This window comes from Biomphalaria glabrata, chromosome 12, assembly GCF_947242115.1.
Source record: "Biomphalaria glabrata chromosome 12, xgBioGlab47.1, whole genome shotgun sequence".
NCBI classification, from domain to species: domain Eukaryota; kingdom Metazoa; phylum Mollusca; class Gastropoda; family Planorbidae; genus Biomphalaria; species Biomphalaria glabrata.
The window spans coordinates 32,547,006-32,569,279 of record NC_074722.1 but is presented as its reverse complement, the minus strand read 5'-3'; the positions used below and the strand labels follow the sequence as shown (position 1 = coordinate 32,569,279).

General features: G+C 34.6%; 1 protein-coding gene across 2 annotated transcripts; it reads right to left on the bottom strand.

The window, feature by feature from the left end:
* Nucleotides 1–1,912: 1,912 nt before the first annotated feature.
* On the bottom strand, nt 1,913–19,540 carry LOC106076670 (A disintegrin and metalloproteinase with thrombospondin motifs 7-like). Of its 2 annotated transcripts, none has more exons than XM_056006880.1 (16): nt 19,339–19,540; nt 18,497–18,699; nt 17,170–17,265; nt 16,929–17,049; nt 15,849–16,108; nt 15,553–15,630; nt 14,207–14,364; nt 13,684–13,733; nt 11,236–11,347; nt 10,378–10,548; nt 9,141–9,279; nt 7,473–7,601; nt 5,970–6,021; nt 5,174–5,326; nt 3,460–3,606; nt 1,913–2,798 (listed from the first exon to the last, which is right to left on the bottom strand). In XM_056006880.1, exons 1-16 carry the CDS (start codon nt 19,430–19,432, stop codon nt 2,068–2,070), a joined length of 2,694 nt encoding a protein of 897 aa, XP_055862855.1. In that variant the 5' UTR covers nt 19,433–19,540; the 3' UTR covers nt 1,913–2,067. The 2 variants fall into 2 exon arrangements, with proteins under 2 accessions (XP_055862855.1, XP_055862856.1); XM_056006881.1 differs by having other exon boundaries at nt 17,170–17,262.
* Nucleotides 19,541–22,274: the final 2,734 nt, after the last annotated feature.

Genomic DNA, 22,274 nt, shown 5'->3' with positions numbered 1-22,274 from the left:
GTGCTACCACGCCTTGTCAGACCCTTAGATGTGGGCCCGGCCTTCGTAAGTGACCTCCAGCTGTCTCGTTCTGAGGCCGCATGCAACCAGGTGCTCTCTTCTATGTCAGCCAAGGAAAGTTGACGCCTAAGCTGGTCTTTGAAGCGTTTCCGCGGGGCGCCTCTGTTACGTCGACCACCTTTTAGCTTACAAAACAAAAAAAAGACTGCCTTTGGCATACGTTCGTCTCCCATACTGTCCATACCGGCGTTCGCAAGGACATCGCTGTTTGTAGCGCGGTCTTGCCACCGAATGTCTAGTCTAGATCTATTACAAATTTGAATTATACGAATGATCCAAACGATTAAGCTCAATATAAGCTTTGTTTTTTCTTGTTTTGAGTGTAAGCTACTTAAACAATGTTTTAGTTGGCATGTAGCCTGTAGTCTTAAAATCAGCCTGTAATTTCTGCACAATGAATGTGATACAAATGATGTATTTTTAAGTACAAATCTGCCACGATCTTTTATTTATCATGTGTATAAAGTCTAAGACTTATTTGCGTATGTATTTTCCCCTGTGGCTCTTCAACTGTTACCCTAACCTACCTTTTTTTTCCAACTGTCATCCTACTCTGTGATATAGTCAAGTGCAACCATGAAACTTGTTTTCTAGGATTGCAGTTCTTCATACATCAACACATCTTATATTCTACACCTACTATGTTAACTATGCACTATATGTATGTGTGTGTGTGTGTGTGTGTGCTATCACTACAGAGTGCAGGGTGAACTTGAAATGTTTGGTGTGAAATACAGTTTTTTTTCCTCTCAAGTTTTACTAATAAATAAAAATAATAAAATTTCTATTAAGCAACTTTTTGTGTTTTTGTTTATATATATATAACCCTTTTCAATTCAAATTTGGCATAAAATACTAAAGCAGTTTTTTTTCTTTAGAAATATAATAAGAACATCTTGTAGTTATTGTCTAAAGCACATTTAAACCAAAGTCATGAAGGGGGCAGGGAAGAGGACCTAAGATATGATAAAGAAGCTAATTGTCAGCTTACTCATCGTCAAATTCAATTTGAGTCAGGGCTTGAGAGGCTCAAATCCTCTCTTGCTAAAGCCCTGGACAGAAACCCTGCTGTTTTGTGTAGTGCATACATGTCACCATACAGGTCGAGAATTTTTGGTTCTGTTGAGATGGAGATCAGCTAGTCTGGGGAAGTCAAACAGAATATGAGACACGGTTTCCTCTTCTTTCCCGCAGCGGGAGCACTGTGAGTCAAATTTTGGCCAGAGCCTGTCCTGCACTGTGCTATAATAGCTTGCTCAGGCTAGAAGAGCTCGTTTAGTGTATGCGAATCTTTGAATAAGAAAACACTCACTGTGTCTCTAGTGTCTCACTGTGTCCCTAGTGTCAGTGATTAATGACTACAATCTTATGATTAAGTGCAACGTGAGGCCATGTCTAGAAGAGATTGATAGTACCTACATTATATTATATTATAATAAGCTTGTACAAAGTCATTTATCCTGACCTATTACAGGCTAAAAATGCTCCTTCTTTCCTGGTGCTATAAGAGAATAGAATGGGTTGCCTGAATCAGCCCGGAAAACCAACGATTTGGCAGAGTTGATTAACAAGCATGACTAGATTGCAACAGGGGGGCATGGGTAGGATGTAGACGTAACCACCATCTCTTTTGAAGTCAGATCTGCAACTTTTAAGATAAAAGACAGAGAAGAATCAAGAAAGACTGTTGGCAGATCAAGTGTGGTGCCCCACCATCTCAATGGACTAAAGAATATATTCACGTGAAGGTTAGGTGAACTTAAGGACACAACATTACTGTAAGACTTAACCTAACTTTAACAATAACAAACAATAACAATAAGTAAAATAGAAAAAAAAAAACTACACTGAAGATAAATGTAATATTTTATCTCTAACAAACAATTACTTTCAGCCATCTATAAAAGTGTGCTACACTTTCTAAACATTCAAAACATGTATTAACATTAACATAATAGCATTCAATAGTGTTGAGGGAAGTAGAAGCTCCTACGGATGAATGGTTTATTAACCCTTGCATAATGTCTCCAATAAAACATGGTTTCGAAGATGCTCCTCCAGCAACGCTCGCTGCTGGCTCAAGTATTGATCGAGGAGGTTCTTCTGGTGTTGGAAGTAGTGCCGCAGCAGGTGCTTCAGGAGGGCCTGATGGTGTGGCAGTGTGTACTCCTGGTGCAGGAGGTCATGATGAAGGAGGCGCTCCATAGTTTGCTGTTGCTTAAGGAGGTGATGCTGGGTCTGCTGCTTTTGTTGAAAGAGGTACTGCCTTAACTGGGCATTGGCTTTGGATGGTGGACTTGTGGTGGTTTTGTGGTTCCAAAGTGTTGGCCCTGCATTCCCTTGCAGTGTTGTCTTTACTGTGCTTGTTGCCCACTGCACAGATTTCAAAGAGTTGGATAATGTGGTAGATGCTGGAGCTTGAGTTGTTGCATCAGGTATAAGAGTATTTACATGAGTTGTATGTCCCTGCTGGGCAGTCAAATGGGGAACGGATTCTTTTAAGTCTGAAGATGTTCCAGGCGCTGTTGTTGTTGAGGCAGCTGTTGTGGCTTCCATTGCCACTTCACTGGCTAATTTGCCTGTCAGAGCCGATGTCACAGATGAACTGCCGGATGATTCAGTAGTTACCTCTGAATTTTCTTGAACACTGCATGTCCCACAACAGTCTTTGAGATATTCCAAGTCATTCTTGCAATCAGCCTTCTTACAATTACCTACTTGGTCTCCATATTCACAGCCTGGTAACAGAAACAAAACAACGGATGTAAGTTTCATTTTGTTCATTACTATTTCACTACTCTGTTATGATTAATTCTCAATAGCTTATTCCCCTTTTGTTATCAGAAAAATGTTAATGTATGATTAAAGAGTCTCATCTGATCCTAACAGATATCACTGTGGATTTATCATTGGCTTTGATGCTTTTATATTTGAAGTATTAAAAATTAAATTATGGCTTTTATATAGCGCTACTTTCATGCTTATAGCATGCTCAGAGCGCTTTGGTCCAATCTAATTTGTGGACCAGTGGGGGAGGGGGTATCTGGGAGTAGGTTTTTCTATGCTGCCTTTAGGCCCTCAGTAAACACAACTCTGCTCGAGTCGGGTGTCGAACCTCAAGCCACCCTTCATAGGTAACCAAGCCATTTTCAAGCGTACTGGATTCAAACGTAAAACATAAATTCGCATTAAAATTACTTATTTCTATAAATTGCTGAATATCAGGATTACAGCACTGAAACAAATCACTAACCTTTATAAGACTTTCAATAATGAAACTGTTGAGTCTTTTACCTCCAACCAACCTCATCCCCTCCCAGACTCTCCTATGTTGAGGATACATATCATTATATCATTGCTAATTATCAAGTAGGTTGTAATGATGCTGATTGTACACACCTGGGAGATGGGTTCTGACCGCACGGCAAGACTCACAGCAATGCTTCTGGATTTGAGCATTGTAGCAGAAGTAGGATGCAAAACGGATGGCTTCTGGGCATCGCATGCCATTAAGATTCATATTTGGGTTGTCTTTCCCACATAAATCTTGAAAGTGTATGAAAAAAATATTTCTGTTAACTTTTTTACATAGCTTATATCAACTCACTCTGAATGTCTGGTAAAAAGTTTGTACATGTTATTTCTCCCACATCCATTCTCGGATCAAGTTGAAAAAAAAAAAAAATATTCATTGGTATAGACAAGACGTGAATGAATAAAAAGAATTAACCAATTAGTTAATTAATTACTAGTAAATTATTATTTTGTTTGGCACCAACAAAGGAAATTAATCCATCAGTATTTACAGATATGGCTTAATAAATTAGGTTGGGCCTCCTTATATAGTTGTACAGGTAATTTCTTCCTCACCCATTTTTGGATCAATTGGAAACTTTCCACAAATATTTATTGAACCTAACAAAACAAGAATGGTTTTAAAAAATGAACCGATCAGTCAATTAATTATTAGTAATTAATTATTTTGTGTGGTCATGTCAAATAAGGGAAATAACTAGTACATTATTGAGAGATATAGTTGTAAGTGCAGAGTTCTTCTCCTTAGATAAGCTTTGCCTTTTAAAAAAAGGATAAAAAAAAAAAAAAATTTACTTCTTATTATTATTTCATTCTACTTTGTGTTACAAGCATATTTCTAACCTTGGTAATCTTGTGACACTGTACTTAAATCTTTATTGTGCACTTGATAAATCATTTTGTTACAGATATTCCCATGTTCACATGAAAAACTTACTCAAGTTTACTAGAAAAAAAAATTATTTATTTTTTTCAGTGCTACATTTGTTATGACCTCTAGCTAGTGTCATAATAATAAAAGAAAAGATTAAGATTAACTTGGATTATTAATTTAATTTTTAGCATTTAAAAAATTTTGAACAGACAAATAATACCAAATCTTTATTAGTGTAAAGTAATGGATGGCTGCCTGGTCGTGCGGTTTGCACGCTGGACTGTCGTTCGGACTTATCGATGGTCCCGGGTTCAAACCCTGCCCGCTCCCATCCCCCGTCGTCCTGCGGGAGGTTTGGACTAGGAAGTAATTATCTTCAACTCTGAAGGAACATCCGAAATAAGTAAAAACATTAAACAAACAAAAACAAAACAAATAATTGCAGTTAACTGAAACAGCTATAAAAATTACCTCTAGCAGAAATAGCTACATTTAGCTCAAGGTCATGAAGACATAAAGATATAAAAAAAAAACAACTTATGAGTTATATCTAAATGTTACTATCAGAAGAATTAAAAAGAAAAACAAAAATAAAACCAAAAAAACAAAAACAAATGGTAGTGGTATTGCTACGATAATAAAGTTATAAAATAGAAATAAGAAAAAGAAATAAAAATGCAACTGATTTATGTTGAAAATCCAATTTATCAAAATTTAATTCATACTTTAGTTTGGTTTTCAGCTTTTTTTTTTAATTTAAATTATCTATCTTAAATTCATACTTTAGTTTGGTTTTCAGCTTTTTTTTTTTAATTTAAATTATCTATCTTAATTTTTTCATTAAAAAAGTTTTCCCCCCTCCTTTTTTTTGTGTGTGTCTGTCTCCAGTTACTTTTAACTGAGCACCATTTCCCTTGCACATACCAGGATTTGATTTATTGATGGCTTGGCAAGAGGCACAGCAGTAAGTAGCAACATCTTCATCTTCAAAGCAGTAGTATGGAGAGTCAGAGACTATCTGGGAACAGCTCTTGTTGTTGAAGTTGTAGCGTTGGTCGTCACCAAACATGCAGGTTTCTAAGAAGAAGACGATACATGATAAAGTAGCAACCTAAGATATAAGTTACCTAGTTGGCAGCTGTAATTTAACTTTGGGACTTCAAACATAATTCTGATAAGAAAAAAATATAAAAATAAAAAATATATAATGTTTTCCCTTTCGGGGGCGCTAAAAAAAAAAAAAGAAAAAAAAAAGCCTGGGTTTGGAGGCTGTAAATAAAAATGGCTTGCGCAAAGAAAGTTTGTGATTCGATACTCAGGTGCTCTCCCTTTTTTTAAATTTATACATTGTTTTCTCAAGCTATATCCAAAATACTCCCAGACTAATTATATATAAGGTTTGTCTTCCAGTCCAAAGATTAGTGAAGAATACAGTATTTCCCGTGGCTGCGCAGCCCCAGCTGTGACCTACATATTTTGCCACATCCAGGGCAAGCATAGCTATTGTACGCAGGTGGTTGATTTAGATTTCCTTTTTGTTGTCTGCGTTTGTCATTGGTAGATTTTCTTTTGGTCTCAAATGTGTATCCCGGGGCCTTCGTGAGTGACCTCCAGCTGTCTCGTTCCGATGCCCAGACTAATTAATGATAGTAGAAAGGATGTGAAGAAACTGATTTTGTGATGAAAGATAATGCACTAACAAAAAGAACATGAAGCTTACCATTGAGGACTGGGGCCAGTGGATGTGTCACACACTCACCCATCATACACACCTGGAACAAAAAATTAAAGATACTTGTAATTTTTAAATTAACATGGATCATTTATAATGTAAGACTCTTGTAACTTTGTGATTATTTCTACTATTATAAGAATCCTATTTACATTTGATGCTTTTAAAAGATTTATCTCTGTTATGATTGTTAGTTTTAATTTGTACTCAACATATGATATACATGACAAAAAAACTTATGGGAACAAACTAATTTGCCATTTTCACTTCCTGGTCTTTATTTTATTTTGTTTCTTGGCCCACAATTCCATATTTCTAGGGTTAGTATGAGATAGTTCAAAAAAATTACAATAAACTTGGTGAGGATAGATGAATTTTAAAGGATGTACAATGGAACCTCGGCTAGCAAAACGAATAATAGCCAATTATTGCATTAAAAATTAGCACCAGATACCGGAGACAGCCACTAGCCCCATTTAAAAACTTCAGATGTTAGCATGGAGATGCATTCCCATTCTAAGCTGTAATTCCAACTCTTTCCCCACACCATCACAGTGCATTCATAATGGTAAGTTTTGTATATTTACTAAATGTTATGTTTAAATGCTTTCTTTAACGTTTATACATTTAACTCCATTTTTGTTACTATATATATTTATATATATATCTATCTTTATCTCTCACCCTCTCTCTCTCTCTATATATATATATATATACATTGTTAAAACAGATGCAAAATAGAGCAATGATATTTTTAATAAACAATTACTCTTAAATAGGTAAATCCATTAGTAAAAAAAAAATATTTTTACCTAAATTTAAAGACTCTCCTGGACAGAAGACTAAAAAGTAAAGTAGCAATAATAAATAAAACACTGAACCATAATTTACAAAAAAAAAATCTAAACCTAGCAAAACCTATTCAAAAAGACAGAAAGATAAAAGCAATTTTCTTATTTTATTTACTAGGACAAATTTGTACAAGTGCTCCTTCTTCTCCAGTGCTATTGGAGCATGGAATGTGTTGCGCATTTTAACATGCATGACTAGATTGACACATGGATAAACGTGTATCTTCTCTTTTGAAGTAACGTCTGTAATTTAAAAAGTCAAACCAAGTATTAGGTTTTTATCAAAATAAATTTTTACAAATCAAACAAATACATAATACTAAAATGTTATTTAACCTTGTATAGGCCAATATATGGGACCCCTCAACTATTATCATTTAAAATAAATACCTATATGACCAGTTACTTTTTTAAATTGGTAAGTCAACAGTCAACAGGATGGAAGCCAATTAGATATATTTCCTTTTTTTTCTAATGGAGAAAACTGTTTCGGATACTAAACATTTTGGAAACTTACCAAATTACCAGAATGTATTGTGCTCATTAGCCAAGGTTCCACTGTACTTCAAAGTTTAATTCACTCAATTAATAGATATACAGAAAAAGATTGGTAAGAAGCAAGTTGTTTCTAACCCTTTACCTTTCCATTTCCACATACAGTGCCCTGGGCCGGTAAGGTATTGTAACAAGAGTCTCGCACCGGATCATAGCAAAACATTTGTGTGCAAATCTTGGCTGACTCTATGAATAGGTCATAAGACTTGATGCCCTGGAGGAAAAAAGAGAATAAGACAATTAGTAAAAAATGTTTTTCTTATCCGAGAACTAACTGACAGTCAAGTTAGAAACATTTGAGTCTCTCTTTTAAATATCAGATTTCAGTTCCTCAGGTTTTCATCAGGCACTTACCGTTATTGCATGCATTTTTATCATCATGCTTACTATATTTTCTTCCATTACTATTTGCTATATAGTTAATGCAAATCAACTCGCATCTCTGTTGAAACATCTTATTTAAATAGTGTTTCCTTGTTTCTTTGCAGAGTTGGCACTAACCATTACACATTTAAATTATTTTTGATGAAGCCATCATTACAATAACCAAAATATAAAAATTCATGGATTGCACAATTCAAGAAAAATGTATGCTATTATATGCAAGCACTGTACTTACATTGGATTGAATTCCAACTTTTAAAAAATATTTTTTTCCCAAGATAATCAAAAAAACAGTCCATCATGAAACTTAAACCAACTCATGAAGAACTCCAGTAATGTTAGACAACTCTGTCAAATGATTTTCTAGACTTACAACACTGTTAAGTCTTAACAGGCTTACCTTTTCTTTTTAGTACATTTTGAATTGCTAGAACTTTTCCAAAAGCTTATGAAAATAAACTAAAACAACAAAGGAAGTAACAATCATAAGACAAATTTCCTCGAGGATAATAATAATAATTATTTGTTTTATATTAGTAAGAAATGTTTTTTAAATATGTCTTAGGAGGTATATGGTCAATGAATGTAATTTTTAAAAGTATGTAATATTTAAAAGTATGTCTTAGGAGGGTATATGGTCAATGAATGTAATTTTTTAAAGTATGTAATATTTAAAAGTATGTCTTAGGAGGGTATATGGTCAATGAATGTAATTTTTTAAAGTATGTCTTAGGAGGGTATACGGTCAATGAATGTAATTTTTAAAAGTATGTCTTAGGAGGGTATATGGTCAATGAATGTAATATTTAAAAGTATGTCTTAGGAGGGTATATGGTCAATGAATGTAATATTTAAAAGTATGTCTTAGGAGGGTATATGGTCAATGAATGTAATATTTAAAAGTATGTCTTAGGAGGGTATATGGTCAATGAATGTAATATTTAAAAGTATGTCTTAGGAGGGTATATGGTCAATGAATGTAATATTTAAAAGTATGTCTTAGGAGGGTATATGGTCAATGAATGTAATATTTAAAAGTATGTCTTAGGAGGGTATATGGTCAATGAATGTAATATTTAAAAGTATGTCTTAGGAGGGTATATGGTCAATGAATGTAATATTTAAAAGTATGTCTTAGGAGGGTATATGGTCAATGAATGTAATATTTAAAAGTATGTCTTAGGAGGGTATATGGTCAATGAATGTAATATTTAAAAGTATGTCTTAGGAGGGTATATGGTCAATGAATGTAATATTTAAAAGTATGTCTTAGGAGGGTATATGGTCAATGAATGTAATATTTAAAAGTATGTCTTAGGAGGTTATATGGTCAATGAATGTATTCTGGTAAGCCTTTTCTATTTCTTACTGGACAGAGATATGATAAGTTCCCATAAATCATCTTGCACTGGTTGTCAGGTGAGTATTTCAAGCCAGGTAAGTTCTGATCAGACTTGTTAAGATGATCTTCTGCTTGCAGTCGCTCCAATAAACATTTCTTACCTGCACTGTAGATAAAAATATATTTTATAAGTATACTCAATACTACTGTAGCACTATAGATAGAAACATATTCTATAAGTATAATCAATATTGCTGTAGCACTGTAAATAGAAACATATTTTATAAGTATAAGGATGGCTGCCAGGTCGTGCGGTTTGTGCGCTGGACTGTCGTTCAGATTTATTGATGGACCAGGGTTCAAACCCTGCCTGCAACCATCCCCCGTTGTCCTGCGGGAGGTTTGGACTAGGAAGTAATTATCTTCAAATTTGAAGGAACATCCGAAACATGTAAAACAAACAAACAAAACTCAATACTACTGTAGATAAAACATTTTTACAAACAGATGCTAACCATCCTTTCCCTCTTATGATAGCAAGAACATTTATAATTTTAAATAGAGCTCACAAATATGTACAGAAGTGAACATCTTAAAACTTAATATTTGTAATTTTTGTTAATCTATCTTCGAATATTATGTGTCACTTGGTGACTACCTGGACCTCAGAATTGTACATTCTTACAGCTCATGTCAAAACTGCTTATTGAGCATACAAGTTTTTCTGAACTTAGCAATGTATTAAGGGCAACAGATTTATCTGTAATAGCTATCATTTCAAAAGAAGAATCTATAAAGACAAGAACTTTGAGCAAGAATGGCAACTACCACATTAACTTTGAAAAACTCTAGATCATTTAAAACAAACACATTTTAGTCACTAACAGGAAGATTGGATGTTTGGTGCTGAGTGGTAAACTGCTTGGCTTCCTAACCGGAGGATCCTGGTTTCGAATCCTGGTGAAGACTAGCATTTTAGGCAGCTTGTTGTACCCAGTGCTACAACCAGTCAGAACATGTGATGCAGATAATCCCAAACTGTATCAGCAGCTACCATTCCTTTCGACATATCAGCTGCACAGAAAGGGAAGAACTGCTGATTGGGCCACTTAAAAAAGTTCTGACGAAAGCTAATCCAAAGGGTTTCATTTCATTTAGATGAGACCATCCAAAGTCACTTCCCGACTGAGGAAGACCATATAGATTTTAGGTACATCTTCAGTGCTTCAGTCAAATGTTATCACAGGGTAATACATTATTTTACCTGGTATTTGACAAAGATGTGATATAGTCTATGATATACTTCTCACTGCATTCTGAAAATCTCCAAGGGTTCAGTTCTGTTGTGTTAGTGGCAGGTATTAGAGTTGTTGCCATGATGTAACGAGCAGATGAGTCACAGCTATTGCCGTACCCATCATGCTTTGCAGAAAGACTGAAAAAAAAAATTCAAGTAATTACAAAATAAAATTTCAATTAGCGAGTACTACAAGCTCAGAAATATTTGTAAATTGTTAATGGAAAATTCTTATTGTAATGAACCAATAAGTTACAAGTTGTGCTAACTTACACACTTGATGTGAAAGTTGTTCTTTATCTTATTTTATAGATAACAGACATTACTTCAAAAGAGAAGATAATTATGTCCTAAGCATTTCATGCGTCAATCTAGTCATACATGTTACTTAAACGCTGCTAAGTTGTTGCTTTTTCTAACTGATTCAGGCAATCCATTCCATTTTGTAATGGCACTAGTGTACAATTTTGTCCTAGCATATGAAATAAGAGATGTGCCTCTATCTTTTTTGTTTTTCTATTTTTTTTTTTTTCATGTTATAAGTTAATTATTAATGATGTTTGTAAAATGCATGCAAAATTCAAGTATTTACAAAATAAAATGTTTACAAGCGTCTGCAGGCTACAAACACAAAAATATTTGCATAACTTTTAATGGAAAATTCTTAACGTTGGAACACTTTTGTTGTATGAACCAGTAATATGACAGTTGTTATTTATTTTTTGAGGTAATATGTTATTAATTATTGAAGTGTATTGTTATAATTTTATCAAAGAGAAGGAGATTTCATTTAAAGGAATAGAATGATGGAAATTGTTGACCTACACATGACCTAGTTCATGAGCAGCAATGTGTACACTATTGAGGCCCATGGTATCTTCAACCACAGAGGTACTGTAGCCATTTTCATCACACAAGTTACTCTCATAAGCCCTGCCTGTAGAGGAAAATAAAATTCAGAAAGAAAAGAAAATACTAGCAAAATTTAGACTTCATTGGCAACAACTAAAGAACATTTGGGCAATATTCTAGTAGATAAAATAAGTCAGGGAAATGTCAAACTTTCCACAGATAGATATCCTACATTGAAACAAAGTACTCCTTTCACATCTTGAGATCTATAGGGCAGATGATGTTAGGCCATCTGTTTTTATGACTGACGGTTAATGAGGGTGTCACGTGATCAGCACAACAGCCAACCGCCTTTACTTTCCCCATCTAAACTAAGGTTCCCATAGAGCTGGGTGGACTTAGAGGTGTCATCAAAATCTTGAAATTCAAAATCCCAGTCTTCCCCAAAATTTGAACCTGTGATTTCTCAGTTGAGAAGCAAACACTTTACCACTCATCCCCCTCTCCTCAGATATCCTAAATGCATAACGTATTTCTAGGTCTAAGGCTATAGTATCAGATCAGGTGGACCAAATAGTCTTTAGACTATTTATTAAAATTATATTGAAGATTATCGTTACCTTTCTTACATCTAATAAATTTTATTTGAAAATTATGTGTTGGATATGTCTTAAATACAGAATTCAGATTAGCACTCATTTGCAGGTGAAAGTGGTACTTGTAAACAAAGTACAGTTTATTCATGAACAATTTTTTCTAAACTTTAATGTAGTACAGTAGAACGTTATTTATCCAGACATCAGTTTTCATGTTAAATAGTCAGACAGCCTTTTTTTTTTGGTTTTACTGTATGGCATCTAAATGGTATTACTAATATGCAGTGAAAGATCAGCCATTATTTCTTTCAATAATGTTAGGCTCTGCACCCCTGAATGTTTTACTTGAATTTTATATTTGCATACAGTGTGATGCCCCCATATGAATATTCTATATTTTTCATATTTTTGTGACATAAACTGTTTATAATATTCTCCATTCAGTTATCCAGATGATCAATTATCCTGACAGACCATGTTCCCAATTAATCAGGATAATCGATGTTCTACTGTATACGGAAATGACAGCAAGGTGAAATGACAGCAAGGTGAAACGACAAAGCGTATGATTTAGAAGCAGGCAGCACAAACTGTGATGATATCTAAACCTCCTAATCTAACAAGTCAACTGACTATGGACAGGTTAAAAGGTAATTAAACAAAAATAATGCTTCTAATTTGAGCCTATCTATTTCTCTGACTTCATACTGGCTAAAGTATACCAATACCATAAACAACTAGATGTCCTCTCATTATGAATCTCAGAAATGGGAACATAAAGCATGAATAAATTTAGCTTCTTGTAGTTTGCCTGTCAATAGCATGATATATAATAACAAGGGATATAGATTAAACTAGTTCTAGTCTCCTGAATTGATAGCACTAAGTATTAAAAACAAAAAGTCATTCAACTTTTAAGTATATAAGACCATCATTGTTTATGACTATTGAAATTCAGGAAATGAAAGATACTCCCAAGATGGTGAAAAAACAAACTTAGAATACAAAGATAGAATGTAGAATCCACAACAGTTCAAGATCTAAATCTCAAATTAATATCGAATTACTGTTTTTTAAGCAAAAAAGAATAGTCCATAGCAGACAACAAGAAGGGAAACAAACGCTAAGCTAACACATATTTTTAAAAAATTGTCCTTAAACTACTCTTGCCAAAATGTAATCAACTTTTAAGGTGAACATTAGCTTCACTATCAACTTTATGTACACAGAAACTGAGATTGTGGTCATCTTTAAGTACATAGAAGCTGAGATTGTGCAAATCTTTGTGTATACAGCAAAGGAGATTGCATGCATCTGAAATCACAGAGGAAGGGCTAAGCTCCATGGGTACTCTGGTAGTCACCTATGTACAATCTCCTGGTAGTCACCTAAGTACAATCTCCTGGTAGTCACCTATGAACAACCTCCTGGTAGTCACCTATGTACAATCTCCTGGTAGTCACCTATGAACAATCTCCTGGTAGTCACCTATGTACAATCTCCTGGTAGTCACCTATGTACAATCTCCTGGTAGTCACCTATGAACAATCTCCTGGTAGTCACCTATGTACAATCTCCTGGTAGTCACCTATGAACAATCTCCTGGTAGTCACCTATGAACAATCTCCTGGTAGTCACCTATGTACAATCTCCTGGTAGTCACCTATGAACAATCTCCTGGTAGTCACCTATGTACAATCTCCTGGTAGTCACCTATGTACAATCTCTGTGCATTTTTCTAAAACTTCTTAAGCTAAAACTGACAGAACAAATATCATAAAAATGTTTAAAAGATTGTTATGACTGGTCTAACTTGCTTACGAACCTGCATTTGCCTTTGAAACACCATTTAACTCTTGGCTTGTTAGGTCATACCTGAAACAAAGTGTTCGTATTTTAGTTTCAAATTTTGATTCAGATTTTTTTGTTTAAATACAATTATAAGAGAATTTTTTTTTAAATTGGTCCAAAGAAATTGAAATTCAGTTTGATTACAATTGTCCACCTCAACTCTACTACTGTAGCAATAACAATATAGACCAAAAAAACATGTACACAACAGAGAAAAAAGCAACAGACACACAAACACAACCAGCAATTTATGAATTGGGCTTGTATGTATTTCTTGGTGATGAGGAATAACCTTAAATCTCTCAGTTCTAGCCCAAATATAGATTTATTAATTTAGTTATTAACGCTAGTGTAGAGAATAAGTCCGTCCAGCTGGTACAATCATCATGATAATCTTTTAAATGAGTGACCAATAAAGATAATATTTTATAAAAGATATAATGCTTAAAACATTTCAAATAATGTAGATTGTCAGCAGTCAGTCCTATCAAACTGACCCAGTGAAGAGCATGACATGGTCACTGGGAAATACAGCCACTGAGCCAGGACCAACAACATATTCCCTCAAGGCATCCAGGGCATCATCATTGTCCACTGTGTTCAACGGAGTGTCCGGCACTTGATACTGTTCAGTGAAATTTGAACTTTCTTTTGTCTTGAGAAGAAAAGGAAAAAAAATAATACGGCAATATACACCTCATTTATAAAAGCATAAGAGTGTAACTAGCAATACAGACATTAATACCTTTTAATGAATTTTTTTTTAGATGTTTCTAAATATTGGCAATAAGTATTTCAAGTTGATTATCTCACTTTAAAATAAAAATTGATCTCATTTACTTTTTTGAAAAATCATTTTTAATTTTTATTTTAGTGCTTTTCAGTGCGCTTCGGTCCAAACTCTTCAGTGGACCAGATGGTATGCGATCTGGACTGTCATTCGGTGGTCACCAAGGTTCCAGGTTCAAACCCTGTTGACTTCCATCTCCAATCGTCCTGCAGGAGATTTGGGCTATCATGTAATCTTCAGAATCTGAAGGAACATCCGAAACATTGAACAAAATAAACAAAACAAACATCTTGTTTCTCAGTTTGTGCCTCTTTAGCTTCTAATTTTGTATTCAAGAAAACATGATCTTACAGTTGTCTAGAAGTAATCTGCAAGGAGTGATCTTTTGACAGAAATGCAGCCTATGATCATTAATCACAGCTCCAAAACAAAAATGAAGAAAGGACACTTAACAAGTTAAAAGTCTTTGGATATGAATGAGTTCCTTAACCAATGTTTACCCCTTGGGGCCAATGTCTTAAGAAATTTTATTTTTTTCATTTTCTTAATAAGAACACATAATTTAAAAGAATAATTCTCTCTCTAAAAAAAGAGGTTTTAGTTATTTAAAAGTGACATTCAATATTGAGTGTATTAAAGTAAAAATTACTAAATGTTAGAGCCAAATGATGTGCATGGCAGTTTTTACCATACTTACATCATTCATGCATCCTATATTATATATATATATATATATATATATATATGATGCATGAATGATGTAAGTATATTTATAATTTTATAAAATGTCTTCATAATTTCAATGCGTCTGTCATGTAAATTGTAAATTAGATGCAATAAAGGTTAATTGGTTTTTCATTTATAGCAATGGGTCAAAAAGATGTAAGAACACTGAAGAGCATTCTTCTTTAGAGAGTGTTACGTGACATATGATGAGTGTTACGTGACATATGATGAGTGTTACGTGACATATGATGAGTGAGTGTTACGTGACATATGATGAGTGTTACATGACATATGCCTAACTAGCCTCAGAGACATTAATTACCTTACCTCAGCAACTATAATTTTCATAAGATAAACACGAATCCGGAAATCAGCATGTTTAATATCTTGATATAACATATCCAACTGTTAGAATGGAAAGAACTAGACTGAAGGTTTCATGGAGTAGTCTTTCTTTAAAAAAAAAACTAACTAAAAGTGAATTACAAAATAGTTAATAGTTGTTTTTATTAATTAAAAATTTAATTAGCAAATAAATTAGTTAATAACTTCACAATTCATTTTCCATTACATAAAGAAAACCTAAATGAAATAACAGAGATAAATTAAGAATAGTTACTTACACCACTTATAATAAAACTGTAGTATTCCTTAATATTAAGCAATGCCAAGGATCTGTTTCCTCCAGCGTTATGATAGAATCTCAAGTACGCCTTGTAGTCAACAATCACCACAGTGTCAATACTGTAGTCAGTGGATGCTTGCCTTGGTCTTCTGTGCTTGTCCCTTCTGTCACCATCGGACTGAGTAGAAGAATGACTTAGATGCTGTCTATTACTCCTGATTACCTTGACATCATGGTCTGGCCTGATACGGTTGTTATCTTTGAATAATTTTGGATGTAGATAATTATTAATATTATTTATTTTTAATAAATATTGTGTTTTTTTAAGAGTTTAATACAAATTTAAAAAAAAAAAGAAAAAATCTATTACATAAATGTTATGATATTAAACCAAGGGTTTGTATATAAAATAAAAAATTACACACACACACCCCACCATCAAGACATAATGAGCCCACATGTTTTGATCCCAAGTGCATGAATGTCTGTTCCAGCTAAAACCAAGTACCCATAAATGTTTGATTGAACTGAGAATCCCCAGTGCAGACCTGACAGCATAAATAAATATCCTGCTGCCTCCATTAGAACTTTATAGGTTTAATTTTTTTATTAAAATCATGAAATAAAGTGTTAACACCATAGAAGTAAGTGTTTACGAGGCTTCTTAAAAGTATGTATTTTAAAAAAATTAACAAATTGATGTATTTTTAATGTTTTTTTTTTATATAATTTTAATTCTTATATACATATTTTTACAAAATTTTATTTTGCATAGAATTATCTTTCTTTGCTTAATAAGTTATATGACTTTTAAAAAACAAAAAAAGTTGATATTGGGCTAATAGCAAAGTTTTGACAAGCCTGTTTAGTGTTATCTCAAAAAATAATAAAGCTAAAAATTATAAGATTTTTTTCTTTTTAAATAGATCAAAGAACGTGGACTTTACAGTAAGAAAATACAAATTGTGAAGAAAATTGTTGCAAATCATAAGTGTTGCACCACGATTCTGTGTGTATGTTAGAGGACGATGAAGAAAACATGGTTCAAATATACAAGCTACAAAACAAAAAGACCTACCAGTTTTTTTAATATTCAAAGGATATTTTAAAACATATTGATCAAATGAAGATGTTGGACTTCTTGCAGCAAAAGCCTTTTCAAGTGTATACTGAATACCATCCATAACAAACTGCCCCATCTGTTGTGGAAAATTATTGTTTTGTTTTTTAAATTTTGATATGAGATTCAATGGGTACATTAGTAGAACTGAGAAATTACTGTTGATTATTCAATAATAAGACAAAATACAAAGTCTTACAAATGTTAAATGCTGCCCAGGTTTTGATGTATCGTCATACCTTGTGACCTGCATAGCTGCATTATGCTCTAAGTCTTGATAAAAAGCAATCATCTGCTGATACAGTAAAAAAATGCAATTGTTTAACTAAACAATAGATACCTAAGGCGTATCTTTAAAATAAGGTGGCAAGATAAGATAACCAATGAGGAAGTGCTACAAAGAGAAGGGTGCTAGGACATCCGCTCTGTTATCAGCAGCAGACGCCTTGGCTGGCTTGGCCACGATCGTAGAATGCCAGTAGGTCGACTTCCACAGGACATCCAGTATGGCGATCTAATAGAAGGCAGGAGAGCTGCTGGTCGCCCACTTTTACGTTATACGGATGTATGCAAACGCGACATGAAGCTCTTCAAAATCGACACTGGCAGCTGGGAAGAGATGGCACTGGATAGATCCACATGGAGAGAGAACATAAAGGAAGGGTCACGGATTGAAGATGTCATACACAACAGAAGCAGAAAGAAGGGTGAAAATGCAACGGCGCCTGGTGATTATATATGCCCAACCTGCAATCGCAGCTGTGTTATCAAGGATTGGCCTCTTTAGTCACACAATAAGTTGCAAAGGGAAAAGATAGTCTCTTGAGACGTAAAATGCCACAGACCGGTATAAGGATTTATTGACACTAAAGAAAAAGTAGATTAACATTAGACGCAAGAGATCAATGTTCAAAATATTTATTTTAGTATTCTGTAAAAACATTTTGAATGGATTCTAGTTAGTATTTCATAATCAAATTGACCATAACAATCCAAAATCCCTTCCTACCTGGAAGAAATGAAAAAATTAGAATAAATGAGAAATGGAGCAGCTCTCACCCAAATTTCAAGAAAAAAAGATGCATATTACAAGCTTTCCCGACATGACCAACTTATAGTATTTCGTCACAGAACTGAACACAATAGAATTTGGCAACACACGTTTCAGAAGCTAAATTCAGGGATTAGTGAGATTTGCCCTTGTGGAGCAAGAGAATGCTGACCATGTCTTTCAAGGCTTCATACTCTATCAGAGGCCCAAGCAAGACACTGGCCCCAAAACCCCCATAGGATGAAAACTATGGAAAGCTGCCAGATCTGGAAACCACTAACCAGTTCAATGCAGTTATAGGGCTGCTTGTCTGAACCACAACACATACATGAAAATAAAGAAGAAGAAAATTGACAATGTAATGAAATATGCTCGCAAATAAAGTAAAAGGCTATTATTTTCTTTTTCTGGTATATAGTCTATAAAGGGAAAACACAAATTGTGTACTTTAGTCATAATTTATACACACCCCTACCTGTAAATTATCAAGATTAGCTTTAGTATGAACAATCATGCCATAATCATCAACACTGAGAGTCAATACAGGCAGGTCATTTTGAATGTGCGAAACTCTGGAAAGATGCAGTTCTGTTGAAACTTTTGAGCTCATTACTTTAAGGTCCACAATCTCTGGCATGTCCTTGACATTGGACCATTGACACTTGTATTTCAAGATAACTAAGGATAAATGTAAACATTATCATTATTTTATAAATGCATTTTTGAATATAGATCTAGTTTAAATTTACTTTTATAAAACTGTACATTTTTTAAAATACAAAACCATAGATCTATATAGATAGATTTATTTATATTGGTCTTAGGTGACCTTTTGAATATTTGTCCTTCAACCCCCAAGTGAGTCATGACCCACAGGTTCAAGGTTGAGAACCCCTGGTCTAAGATACTCATCTAGATTAAAAACATTAGGCCTATATAAACTATATTGAGTTTAGAATAGATCTAGATTCAGCTAGATGTATCTTATCTTATTATCTTGAAATTTTCTCACTTATAATATAATAATAAATTAGATCCAGACTGTAAAGTAACACATTAAATCTTTATAATTATACTTATAGAGATCATTATATATGATTATCTATTCTAATTATTATTATTAATTATTATAGATCTAATATTTAAATATTTATAGTAACAGACAGTAGCCTGAGAAGACCTAAATAGTAAATTATCAATAGATCTAGAATCTTGCTCTAAACGTAGCATTTTATTTGTATTATGATAATTGTTATTTTATTAGATCTAGATCTAGTAGAAGCTTAGATCTAGACTATATAGCTCTAGAGTGCCTACCTTTCATCGACTCTCCAAAAGATAACAAATCAAAAATAAAAAGGACGAAGAGGCAAATCAGTCTCAGTAATGCCAGGTTTTTTACAGAATTCATTTGTAAATTTAGATCTCCTTTCAAAGCGATCAACAAACAGTATTTTTGAACAAGCGTGCCGAAATGAGAAATGTGGCACAGAAATAAATGTATAACGTTGCCGTACAACTGTACTCACATTTGAAAACATCCTGCCCCGTATCTTCTGAGAAAGCACAAGCAACTTCTACGTACTTACATTTAGCGTTATCTTTATCACGGGCAATAACCTGTGCCTTGTAAACAAAAGATTTTGAGGAAAGGGGAGGAAATTTTCGGAGGTTCTTAAGTAGCCTACCTTGTCGGGATACTGTAGTAGCTGTTTACACGGCTTCATGTGGTGTTACATGTATGTGTATTTATGTTTATGTATTGTGTGTGTATGTTTGTTTGTTTAATTGTAGTCTCTCTTGTTCTACTGTTCAGTATGTTCAGGTGCTCGCATGTTTTTCTCAAGTCTGTTATTAGTGTGGATTAAAGTCTCATGTTAGGTGTTTTTTTTTTTTTCACTTTCTTGTCGTGTCAATAAAATGAGTAGTAACTTAAAAAGCAGTGTTGTTTCTACAGCCTAATTGATAATATAACATGGCAGCGGTGGGATGCCATATTTAAGTTTTCTTATGGCAGTTTCTGCCCTAGTGTTCTCTGGGCGATCAACTTTGCAGTAGTTACTGTAGTAGTCCACAAACACAAGATAGTCTTTGCTGCCAAGCATGGGCGTAGCCAGGGGGGGTTTTGGGGGTTCAACCCCCCCCCCCGAAATGAAATCCCCCCCCCCGAAGGGGGGGAGTCGGAATTTAGTGATTGTTTTTTTGCTTTGATTTTGTTTATTTTAAGTGAGATTTTAATACTAAACCATCACTTGCCCCAGCACCAGCACAACCAATGGGGTTTTGAGTTTAAAACCGCCTACCAGGGGGGTTCGAGTTTAAAAACCCCTACCGGGGGGGGGGTTGAGTTTAAAACCCCTACCAGAGGGGTTCGAGTTAAAAAAAAAACTACTAGGGGTTTTGAGTTTAAAACCCCCTACCAGGGGTTTTGAGTTTTAAACCCCCTACCTGCAAACGAAAATCCCCTAATTGCAAGAGCACAGTTAAGGAAGATTTTGATTTTAAAACCCCGTCTAAAATTTACGATAAACCCCCTCTTTAATATAAAAAAAAGCAGCTAATTACTCACTCAAAATGTTATGAGCGTGGCTAAATTGTTTTGACTCAGTTTTGAGTTTAAACCCCACTTCAGCAGGGTTTGAAGGTAAAAAAAATATCTCTTTAATAATAAAAACAAAGCAAATTATACACTAAAAATGTTATGAGTGTAGTCAAAGGGGTTTTGAGTTTAAACTCCCCTCCAGTGGGGTTTGAGGATAAATTTTAATACATCTTCAGTGTAAGAAAAAAAGCAAATTACGCACTCAAAATGCTATGAACGTTGCCGAAAGGGGTATTGAGTTTAAATCCCCATTCAGATGGGTTTGGTGCTAAAAATACATCTTCAATATAAAAAAAAAAGCAAATTAAAAACTAAAATTATTTCAGCGTAGCCAAGCCAATCGGGGGTTTTGAATTTAAACCCTTCTTCTACAGATGGCTTTTTTTTAAAGTTTAAAACCCCTCCAGATGGTTTTGAGTTTAAGATCCCCCTACAGAGCATTTTGAGGTTGAAAAACCCCAACAGAAGATTTTGACGTTAAAACTTCTCTTTTCGATATAAAATCTAAAGCAAACTACAGTCACTTAATTCCAAGAGCGTATTCAAGAGAGGTTACACATTTTTACCAGTGGCAGGGCTCCATTAATAAACTGCAGTGAATAGTCATCTACCGAAATCGAAAAAAAACACTAAATGTAGCTCAACAAAAATGGCTAAGACAGATTTTAGGAGTCAGTTTTAGAGATCGGGTCTAAATCAAGGAAATCCTATGCCGAACTGGGAGTCGACCCCTTAGTAAAATTGTGACAGGGCGTCGCATGAGGTTTGCGGGACATGTTCTCCGACAAAATAAATTACGCATAATAAGAGTTGCGATGACATCCTAGTACAACTTGGCGCCACACATTCATGGAGGTCCTCGAAGCAGGTGGGAAGAGGCTTCAGAAATTACCAGTGACAGATTTTTGTGGAAACAGCTTGACGGCAAATGCGCCGAACGGCGCGGCAGGGTCTTAGTCAGTAAAAATAGCACATACATTTTTGAAATAAGACTTTTTAAAAGCAGGAAAATGCACTGTAGATACCTCAGAATATGCATTTTGTTGACATTCTATGCCAGAAATAGTGCTTGGCGGCGGGGCTCTGCCCCGCTCTAGGGTGAGCTCCTAGAGCTCCCCCAGAGCCCCTTGCTGGCAATGGAGGGGAGTCAATAATTTTTTCACTAACTCCAGGAAGAACAATAGGGCACAATAAACGTGTTCCAAAAGAATGAAGGGTCAGAATGTAATAAAGATTATGAACACACACACACATACATATATACAAATATTTTTTTTCGCGAGGGGGGGGGGGCGGGGGGGGGGGAGAAAAAATCCCCCCTAAACCCCCCCCCCCGAAAAAAAATCCTGGCTACGCCCATGCTGCCAAGTGTGAATAGATCGACACCAACCTTTTCCAAGGGGTGTGTGGGAACTTCATGATTTATTAAAGTCTCTTTCTGTTGATTGGGTTGAAAAGCTTGACATATAATATCGCATGTTGAAATATAATGCTTTATGTCACCGGTCATTCCTGGCCAGAATAAACTCTCACGAGCTCTTTTTAGACATCCTTCAATGCCTGAGTGTGTAGAAGGAACTTCTCTTTTCATTTCTAATCGTAGTAACTAGGGCACTACTACTCTTTCACCTTTGAATATAAGCCGCTCTTT